General features: G+C 40.1%; 1 protein-coding gene across 2 annotated transcripts in view; it reads right to left on the bottom strand.

Moving 5' to 3' along the window:
- Positions 1-25: 25 nt before the first annotated feature.
- The window catches only part of LOC117396942 (guanine nucleotide exchange factor VAV2), a 157117-nt gene continuing 146261 nt past the window's right edge, over positions 26-10881 (bottom strand). Inside the window, exons 13-28 of one of the 2 annotated variants that reach the window (XM_059005559.1) lie at positions 9364-9449; positions 8219-8351; positions 7175-7284; positions 6828-6929; positions 6504-6592; positions 6327-6340; positions 5992-6013; positions 5734-5861; positions 5075-5146; positions 4496-4557; positions 4255-4371; positions 4008-4095; positions 3784-3907; positions 2882-2965; positions 2493-2647; positions 26-2253 (exon numbers count right to left, since the gene is read on the bottom strand). In XM_059005559.1, the coding sequence (XP_058861542.1) occupies positions 2206-2253; positions 2493-2647; positions 2882-2965; positions 3784-3907; positions 4008-4095; positions 4255-4371; positions 4496-4557; positions 5075-5146; positions 5734-5861; positions 5992-6013; positions 6327-6340; positions 6504-6592; positions 6828-6929; positions 7175-7284; positions 8219-8351; positions 9364-9449 (1434 nt within the window). In that variant the 3' untranslated portion in view covers positions 26-2205. The remainder of the gene's footprint in view (positions 2254-2492; positions 2648-2881; positions 2966-3783; positions 3908-4007; positions 4096-4254; positions 4372-4495; positions 4558-5074; positions 5147-5733; positions 5862-5991; positions 6014-6326; positions 6341-6503; positions 6593-6827; positions 6930-7174; positions 7285-8218; positions 8352-9363; positions 9450-10881) is intronic. The other variant, XM_059005560.1, reaches the window with a different exon arrangement.

Here is a 10881-nt window from a genome sequence, read left to right as displayed (position 1 = left end):
AAATAAACCATCTCAGGCTGCAAAGTAAGCAAAAACAATGTTTATTTGCTGTAAAAACCTCAATTGAAAATCTATCATTCGAAAAGTACACGTAATTAGATTTTCAAAGGTTTTAATGACAATTTAAAATATCTATAACCACATGCAATGGGTTACGAATATGCAACCAGCAACTAACCCCCACCCCCTTTTTTTTTTTTGGAGCATCAAAACGACCCTGTCAGGTCGAGGGATTCCCATCTCCTGAACTGGGAAGGTGCAAGGATGAATCATTTTGGGTATTCATGTTGGTTCAGTGCAAAAAAAAAATAGGAATTTACATAGTATTTCCCCCATTTAAAACAAATGCAAGGTTTAACTGACATATATACAAGATTTCTGGCACCATACAACATATTTCTCCCCTAAATATTCATATACATCATTCTGGCATTTGGTCAAAAAATTACACAACCAAAAACAATAAAACAAAGACATTCTTGCACCACTGAACAGATAACGCACACTTGGGTAGGCTGAGTGAGTGGAAGGTAGGTATGTATGTATGTATGCAAAAGTCTGAAGTGCAGAAATGGGGAAAAAAAAAGTTCTTCTCTAAATTTATTGATGTTGGGATGCAGCACACAGCAACATGTTGTTTTGAAATGGATTTCCCACTGAAAATAATTGTATTATTGTTAATAGAATTAGATCTTCACCTATAGCAACCATTTCTAAAGCAACACTGTTTCAACGTGAGGGTTAAGTAGCAACAGAAAGTTTTTCACAAATTTGTAACATGAATTCCTTAAGTCCCGCTAGCCAGCAATAACAGCATGGTAATATCTTGCTTTTATTTGTTTGAAATGATTTCTAAAGGGGGTGAAATCTGGAGTTTTAGACTGAGATCCAATATATTGATCCACACCTCCCACACTACATACAGTGTAGGGAAGCCTGCTCCACTTGAGGGAGAGATGACCCAGACAGATGCCATGTAACACACAACATTTCTGAGATTGTTTCTAACACGGGTGGCAAAACTTTGTTTCTTTACTATGGAGGAGGTATATTTTGATACAGTATAATAACTTGGACAATGCTCTGTTGTGTGTAAATATAGATACAGCCCAGATGTGCTGCTTTGTAAGTCGTTTTATATTGTTGGCTAATCTGCTAGGTTTTATCTACTCAAGAAAATCCTCTGGTCAGGGAAGAATATAGCTGACAGTGGTGTTTTACTGAGATAATGTTTGAAGTTAAAATCAGGGAACTTCCTGGAAATGAGACAGGGATATGGGAGGTGTGCATTGACTTTGTGGAAATCTATTCATAATAGGCTTGCAAGACATCTAGACCTTCCACTCACAACAGACTGAGGATAAAGAATGCAGTACCCTTTGGGTTAACTTGTAGATGATGCCCTGCATCTCAGACAACATGCACTTGAAAGCCAGGGCTTCTACACTGCAAGGACTGCCAAGTCATACTGTCCCGTGCCAAATTGTGCAAATTATGTGACAGGGGCCAGACAACTGACATTGTAGCCATCTTGAAGATTAAGATCAGTTTGCAGCACTTTAAAATGTATTTGTTTATTTTTGAAACATCACTGATCAGTACTTTCCTTCCATATAAATCTGGATAGAAGATGGTTATACAGTGACTACTAAGGCATATTTTCTTGGCTAGCTAAGTAGTACAGGTACAGTCTTTTCGTTCTAGTGAAATATAATTTGTTTATCGGTTAAGCAAGCTTAATTTAATATTTTTTTTTCTAATATAACTCAAATGCTAAATAAATTATTATATATATTTTCCTTCCAATACATTTAATTTCATGTGGAGATACCCAGAGACTGCACAAAGACGTGACGTGGCTTCCTCCCATAGAGATTTTGTGGTTTGTGGATCCTGCTTCACTCTGCAAAGAGGTACTGCATCTTCAAATCCAGTTTTTCCTTTTAGGAAAGCATTTAAAAAATAAAGTAGATTCATATATATATATATATATATATATATATATTTACAACCAGAACATAAGTTGAAATCTTCACTGTCCACAGACAGCTTAGGCAGGGTTCCAGCAAAGAGTTCCACAGAAGCTGCTTCCTTTTAAACTCGTGAGAGTTTCAAGCATCCTGGCTCTCTGAGAGCTGTACAAAGGAATGGCTTTTGTTGAAAAAAGAAAAAATAATAATAACGATGTCCAAGTTAATTGTCCCATCATTGCACTCCTTCTTCATCTACGTACGTTGAAGGAAACCAGCCGATCTGTGGAAACGGAAGCAAAGTAGCTTACAAAAGCTATCTTGGATATAAAGGCTGCTTGCTGTTTCATCCCAGGGAAGCAATGTACCACTATCTAATGGGGTATTCCATGGGGTTAGTGGTGGAGTAGGCCCTAGCTTTCCCTATGCATGCTTGTAACCAATTTCAACTGGAGCTGACAAAAGCTGCAGCACCATCCCCCCCGAAAATAGCTCCATCATTGGAAAGAAAGAGTTACTCACTCTGCCATTGGCTTCTCCCTTCCACCAGCCCTGGTCCCCACCAATCTTGCTGTAGATTTTCACAACGTCTCCTTCCCTTAGCGAGAGCTCTCTCATGTCACGAGCTGCAAAATTGTACCTGGCTACGGCTGTGCCTATGACTTTGGGTGTAAACACTGCAGACAGAGAGAAAGGAATTGGACTGTTAAAAGTCTGCTTTCAACTTTGTGTTAAAAAATTAAAAAAAAAAAAAAATACAGTACTTGTGTAACAGTTTAAATCTTATGAAAAAAAAACAAAAAACATTTTCCATCACTCAAAGCAATGACATTAGTAGTAATACAATCTACAGAGAGCGTTCATCTGTTGTGACATGAGAGAGTAGAAGATAGGGGGAAAGACAGAAGTACCTGACCAGAAGGGAGTAGAGGTCTGAGAAGAGAAGTTGAGGCCCTGAGGACTGAGAAAAGAAAAGTTGTAGGAAGCGGAGGAAGCTGCAAAGTGGAATAAAAAAAAGAGCGAGAGAGAGAGGGAAAGGGAAAAAAGAGCAGTATAAATTGTAAGGTTGTGCAATTGTGTTAAGGCAGCATTTTTCATGGCTTAAAGCAGTCCCCAGAACATTCTAACAGTGGTCTGAAAACTATCAGAATTGTTGCTATGTATTAAAGGCATGATTGGATGTATGGGATTTTAATTGTTTTTTTTTTTCAGGTAAATAGATGAACGTGTGTGAATTGGGTTTAGGTAAGGATGTCATGATTTATAATTCAAAGTTAGGTCAGATCAATTCCAGCCTGGCTCAGTTCTTTCTGCCTTGGCAAATCTAATTCAAAGCCCACACTTTTCAACTCCCAATGAAACGGGGCAGAAGGACATCCCTGGAAGGTAAATTAAATAAACAAACAAACCTAGTGCATGTGTCTGAAAGCTGATCACGAGCAGACATTGGCCACAGGCCACCCAGAGGACACTGCAGCTTTGCTCCTACCACCACAGGGCATGATCAGAACACATGAGCTGGTGTGAAATCTCTACTCGATGCAATAACAACTGCTGAACAATGCAATTTAATCAGGGTTCACTACACTCATGGATTCCTGGGGAGTCCTTGGAGCTTTTCTGTGGATGCTGGTCTCGATGACCTATGAATGAACTCACTCTTGCAGTTCTACAAAGGCTTTGGTCAGCTAAACAAGAAGCACCGCTAAGATGACGGTATCTTTTGTTGTGGCAGAATGTCCAAACAGGATTACAGTCAGTGGACAGAAGATCTGAGTAAGAGAGAAAACAAACCCAGAAATGAAAGCCTTACCTGGAGAGCGTGTGTTGGCTCGGGAGGTAGACCGCTCTCTGGATTTATATGGGTACCGTAACGTTGTATCTAACAGCTTGAAGCTCTCCTTCAGTGAATGAATTTGGTAGTACTCAACTAATTCCTATTGGGGGGGGGAAGTAAAAGTTTCATAAACAAATTTAAAAAATGACATACATTTAAAAACAAACGTGTTTATTCTGTGAAGATAAGTATCTTCTTACCAACAGGCTTTCAAACTTTTTGGCTTCTGTAATGTGGATCCAATTGTCCTTTTCTACAACTTTTATATGTTTAACTTCATCATTAAACCTATTGAAGAGAGAAGGATAATTAGAATCGGAGTATCTCAAGACTGTCATGAGCAGACTCTCTCATTCATTAAAACCATGCTGGCGACATTCTGTGGAGTTCACACTGTGGAATAACGGGTACTATAAATCTCACAATGAAATGCGAGTTGCTTCTTACTTGATACTGATGGCGAAGCGCTCTGCCTCTGCTGTCCTCTCTCTGATTAGGTATGTTCCACTTGTGTGGGACTTGAGGAGGTTGTCTGCCTGTTGTCTCTCCATGTTGCCTGCAAACCTGGAAGGCACAGAAGCAGTACTCAGTAACCTGCTCCCTTCCTCAGGCAGGGGTCTCCAATAGCGGTCCATGCCTTTCCAGGTTTAAGATGTGAAATGAAATGATTGAACAAAGCAGCACTTACCATGGATAGGCATAGTAATCATGTTCTCGGGATGGCTGCCTATTAGGAAAAGGTGATACAGGCTGGAAAGTAAGGGCCAGAGAAAGAATAAGTAACCACAAAGTATAAGCAAGCTGCATTCTGTGAGGTATATTAGGTATGAGGCTTGAGCAACTAACATTAACTTGCATTATTGTATGTTAGCCAAGATTACATGTTTGTTTGTTTTTTTAATTTAGTAGTCGCCAATAATTTATTATTTTCTCCCAATTTAGAATATCCAATTATTATTTAAGCTCGGCTCACCGCTACCACCCCTACGTTGACTCAGGAGCAGCGAAGACAAACACACGCTGTCCTCCAAAGCGTGTGCCGTCCGCCGACCGCTTCTTTTCACACTGCAGACTCACCATGCAGCCACCTTTGAGCTACAGTGTGGGAGGACAGGCAAGCCCGCAGGCGCCCGGCCAGACTACAGGGGTCGCTGGTGAGCGGTGAGTAGAGGACACCTTGGCCGACTTAAACACCCCCCCCCAAACACATTCAAGAGGTACTGGCTGTGCTGCACGAACTCCTCTCAAAACGTGCATGCTGACTTACCTTTGGGTCTAGACAGGGCTTTACACAAGAACTGGGGAAATAGCCGGTCTTCTGGGTTGGCACAAACTTTCCCTGCAACACAAGACAGGGTCAGCCTCCTGGCACTGACGTGTGCTTTCCCCCTCTCTGAGTTAAGCTCTCTAGCTCAGTCCACTAAACAGACTGCTGGCTATAGAAAAATAAAACACTACCCAACTGGGAAATTAGAACTAAACATTAAAGGGATGACTGTTGTCTGCTCTCCGGAAACATTTAAGTGAAAAACAGAAGCAATAAGCGAGGTCTAGCTAATGTCTAGAATGTTTCAGGACTACTCCTGGTTGTTTACAATTCTAATGTGAAGGAATGCAAATATAAATTGTGGCAAATATGGGACATGAAAACTTTGGATAAAAATGACACCTGCTTGAAGAGAAAAAAAAAAAAATCCAAGATAAATGAAATCACCGATAGTGTAAGTCATAAGACTTGTAAGATAAGTCATGCCCAAAAGTATCTTTGAGGCTTCCAGACCATGACAATGACAGAAGTGGAAACGGTCTACACTGGGGATATTATTTTCACAAATGTAACTGTTCTTTTAAATATGACGTGGTGTGCTCTTTGAGCTGGTGTGTGCGAGTCTCAGCAGGACCTGATCAACATGGAGCTAGACTCACCTCCCACCACGAGGAATCAGGGTCTCCCTTCAGCAGCTCGATCACATCCCCCATCTGGAACGACAGCACTGGCTTTCCTGGTGGAGCCGGGGCTCCATGGTAATTACGAACTGCTACCATCTTAGGACCTGGGAGATTCATTCAATATAAAAAGGTTACATCTATTTATGTTAGGCTTGACTTACCCATGTTTTTTTAAAAGAAAATAGCAGCTCATTGTCATTTGTAAGCCTGCAGAACTAAGAACATGAAACACACCTGATGCCTGGGGTCCAGGCTCCTGTGAGAAAAAATAAAATAAAAAAAGAACCATTAACATTTTTTTAAACTTTTAATATATATATATATATATATATATATATATATATATATATATATATATATATATATATATATATATATAAAACATTTTACAACACATACACATCTTCAGTGTTGCCTAAAGAATTCTGTATACAACTGATTGGGCTACCTTTTTTTCACTACAAAAATATCTCCATCATATTTCATGCTGCAGTTCAGAACCTGCTCGTATTTGTTCAGCGCACACTTTCACTGTCTAAACAAACACAGAAAAACATTCTAAAACTTACCGAATCAGGGGAATCTAAACCAAAAAAAAGAAAAGAAAAGAAAAAGGGATAATTAGAAGTTTTATAGCCACATTTGTTCTAAAAATATACGAAATGAATTTGTTCTACATTATACATATTGAAGTATTTGAAGTCTTTTGGAGGGTATAGGGAACATGGGGTTTGTGTTTCACTTACTTATTTTGCATATCGTTATCACTTCCAAGCATTCTTTGTGAGCTCCAGTTCCACATTTTGAACAATAATAACCCTGATAGAAAATCCCTCTGTAAGGGGAAAAAGACAGCATGGATTATTCAAGATGTATTAATACTATGTGCCCTGTTAAAAGCAAAGTCATTTAGATAGTCTTTAGTATGACTTTCCAAATTAGTCAGCAACACATCTTTTATAAGTATAATAGATGCTAGCCAACAAAAATGTTTAAAGTTATATTCATAGTAACACAATTAAAAAAGGTGCATTTTTACTTGCCCTAAATACCTGACTGCAATCCCTCACCTTAACAGCATCTTGCAAGCCCTGCAGTTGGTCGTCTTCTCAAATGTGTGCATCTGGAAGTTGTGGTGGTTGGCACTGGCTCTCTCTGGCTTAATGTTTGACCTGAAGGACAGAAAAAAAATTACAGAATCATACGAAAGTCAAGCAGAGAGCTAATGCCTACATGGTTTCCTTTTATTCATTTCTAGAATGGATCAAATAACAGTTCAATGGTCTACAGTTATTCTGTTTTATCTATCATGTGATCTGCAGCTGTAGACTACATGAGGCGCTAGCCGAAACGTCTTGTGGGCACTAAAACAAGGGGACCTACACTAGTGTTCAGATGTGGTTTCTCAGGTACTCACATTGCCATTTCAAACTGCTCCATCCACTTCCTCTTCGTGTCCTCAGCTTTACAGAAGAACTGGAAGCCTTGTTTCCCTTGGAGATGGATCAGAAAGAACCCGTACGACCACTGGACAAGGCAATAGGAAGAAGGATCAGGTCTATCACTCATTTAGTTCATTCCCCGTCAGTTCATGTTGACAGTAAATTTTAACAGTCCGATATTTCTTCTGTATAAGAGTCATTCACTAATTCACCGTTCTTTATATCTTATGTTTTTCTGATGTGCAAGTCAAAGAGCGAAACAAAGAGAGAGCACTGTTATTTTTATGGAAAAGGTTATCGGATACAGTATATTCAGAGTGTTGTTATTCCCTGGTTGTTGCCATACTCCATATTTATCACTGTACTTTGAGTGTCAGCGAATTATAAGGGTCAATCATTGGGTCAATTATTCACAAGATCAAATGCTTTTAAACAGCTTACCATTTTTCCACTTGACTAGTAAGCATTGAAAAAAATGTACCACAAAATATTGTTAGTTTAACAGACACAGAAAAAAGGCTTAACCCTGCAAGCCGAATAAGTCCATGCATATGTTTTATTTATTTGTATTTATTTTAAATAAAACATAATGTTGGTTGCACATTCATGTTACATTGCAGTTCATGCATATCAAATCATACTGCTCAGGGGCTAATGCATAAGGGGGTTAAACGAATGCGTTTCAGTCTTTCACCACAAGGGTCCCCAAAGACTTCCATTCATGTCCGATCAAGTCCCTTCTACAGTATATCCACCTATTAATTTAAACGGGATGCTGGGATACTTTCATTTATAAATCATACATTGGATCTGATATACACCAGGCTGCTAACCTCAATGCATTTCTTTTCCCAGTACCAAAAACTACGGTGCGTGATTTATAATGAAAATCTTTCAACATCCATGTAAATGGATACACAAAAGAAGATTTAGCACCTCATGAACATCATCTGAGAGTCACGAGGCAGGTCCCTCAATTCAGAAGTAATGAAAGGGTTACTTTCCATAAGCTCTGGTACCTTTTTAATATCCCTGTTGTGCATGGGGTCGTCTGTCATTTTATAGCACTGCAGTTCGATGATCTCCTTCAGCTCGTAGCTGTACCCTCTCCGCTTGCAGACTATCACCACTTTATCAAAGAGGAATATATACCTGACAGCAGCCAAGGAACAAAAGCAGATAAAGGAACACTTTCTATTAGCAGGACAGCACAGCAAGCGTCAAGAGACTCAATAATCATTCACATGCTCCTATAGGGTACGGAGACCAGAACCGCTTTAAGAATATCTTCGCAAGAGCTCAGCTGGAGTTTGTATGTAGTTATATTTGAATTCCTGCCAAGTATTGCCCAAAGCTAATCTCTACAGCTATAAATACGTTTTTCTGCTGCAAACCTGCAGGGTTTGGAAAGCTGCTGAACTCCAGTATGCAAATGTTTTGCATGTCATCTCCAAGGTAATCTTTGGCTTTGCTCAATACTCCCTTTATTCTAGTCCTATCCTATATCACAGGCAGGCAGCACGTTCCTAAACCAAACCGAGCTACAGTATGGAGTATAAGCACAAGAAGGTGGTTGCTTGTGCATGCACTGATGCGGTGTGCAATCGGTTACTGGATTTGTGTTTAAAAGCAGATCAGATTGTGTTAAAGTTCAACACTGTGGTGGTGAAGTGGACAGGCTGCCCTGCTGCCCTCCAGCTCTCCAGACTGCCCACGTGAATCACTGCAGTAGCCCCGACTCCTGATTTCATGGCTGGCTGGCTGGCGATCGAGAGCAGCCCTCGTCTGTGGATACACTTTCCCTGGAGTTTTAATGCGCAGCTTTTAAGAAAATAACCTGATAGGATAGGGCTGCTGTGGGCAGAGGGTTGTAAGAGTTTCACTGAAGAAAAGGCAGGTTGTTTACAGGTTTAGCTATTCACAGCTGGATGTACCCAACTATAGATGTCTATGAAATCTGATCTTCATTGTACACCTGTATGAATATCTACAGTAGATAGGTTTCTATGTTCCTTTAAGGTGCATTTAAAACTTAAAATAAGTCAGACCTTTTGTCCCTCCATAAATCTGTCTGATGTTTGGCTATGCAAATGACATTCATTGTGTTTGTCTTGTGAAAGCCCCCACTCACACATGTTAAACTGCTCCTCCTTAGGTTACTTACCTGTCTTGTTTGGTCCGATTCACTATAGAACACACCTTCAGCTCCCCATCTATCTTCGGCCTCCCATACTCTTCCAGTTTCACTTGCTATTGGAACAGGAAGATTAATTTGTTAAGGCTTTCTGATCTGACATACTTTTTAAAGAAATGATACAGAGGGCTCCATTTACAGACATTCCGGAATACAGAACTGTGAAGTCAGAATCAGACATTCCAGAAGGATTTCATACATCACAGAGATTCAGAACTGTATCAATACAGAAATATGAAAGGGTTCTTAAATATCTGGGAAGTTGAAGTACCTCCCAGACACTCCATTATCTCACAGATTTTTCATTTTCATTTTGGAGAAGCAAACAAACTCATTTTCTCTTCAGAGAATTAATAACTTGTATGGAGTTTTCCAGCTGAAAGAAAATCAACATCTGGGAGTGTCCCATTTCCAATTAAATGCAGTGCTTTTTAAATCATTCATTAGCAAGAAGCTTGCTTTACTTAAGACTCTTTACTGGGATGGATCTGTGTGTGTGTGTGTGTGTGTGTGTGTGTGTGTGTGTGTCTGCGTGGTTAGAAATAGATGTTAAAAGCTCCTAAGATGCTTGTTGAACAAGGGCCTGGGGATTGAATACACTGTCCCAGCCAAAGTGGTCCCTTGTTCATACATATCTACTAACACTGACTACAGAAAATGGCCTGTAGTTGCTGACAATGCCCACTAGATGGAACCCCATGCACACTGCCATACAGAGTGGGGATGTAGAGCTCCCCAGTATGAACTGCCTATAAGCTACCCAGCATCTACTGCTGTGACCAGCCTTGGCAGAAGGAAACAACCAATCCCTGAGCAAAACGACTGCCATAACAATCAGGCTTAGGGGTGTCCGTCTGGTCTGTAGGACTACACTCTCAAACATCAACTGCAGTCACTGTTTAGTCATTGCATCGCATCATGACTGTAGTATTGTACAATCACCTATCACATTACTCCCCTGGCTTCAAGTCAGAGCAGATCATATTGGGAGGAAGGGGTGTTGCTGTGGTTCTATTCATTTCCATAGCTGATGTCTGCCATTGAGTTCTTAGTGGCCAGTAACTAATAGTCCCATTTCATTAATAGAACCCCTCTTATCTGAAAGGGTCATTGACTCATTACAAGTTAATAAACTCTCAAAGAATCCCTTATGGCTGTGATAAATGTTAGGCAGAAAAGTCAAAATATGACTAAAGAGCTCTAGTTAAATACCTTAGTTACCAATTATTATTTTTTATTTTTATTTATTTTACCCCCAATTTGGAATATCCAATTATGTTTTTTCTCCTCAAGGCAGTGAGTCCCCACGCAGCACAGATGTTCTGAGGGCGTGTGAGCGCCCTCCGATGTCGCAAGCCTAAAGCCAGAATTGCTTTTACGCCAAGCAATCCAGAGCAGAGGTGGGCGAGCTACCGATCTCGGAGAGACCAGCCCTGCCTCTTATTTACTCTGAATGTGCTCGGTATCTGGCCAGTAGGGTTTGCTGTA

The sequence above is a fragment of the Acipenser ruthenus genome, chromosome 31, assembly GCF_902713425.1.
Source record: "Acipenser ruthenus chromosome 31, fAciRut3.2 maternal haplotype, whole genome shotgun sequence".
Taxonomy (NCBI): Eukaryota; Metazoa; Chordata; class Actinopteri; order Acipenseriformes; family Acipenseridae; genus Acipenser; species Acipenser ruthenus.
Note: the sequence above shows the minus strand (reverse complement) of the source record. Positions and strands in the feature narration are given on the sequence as shown.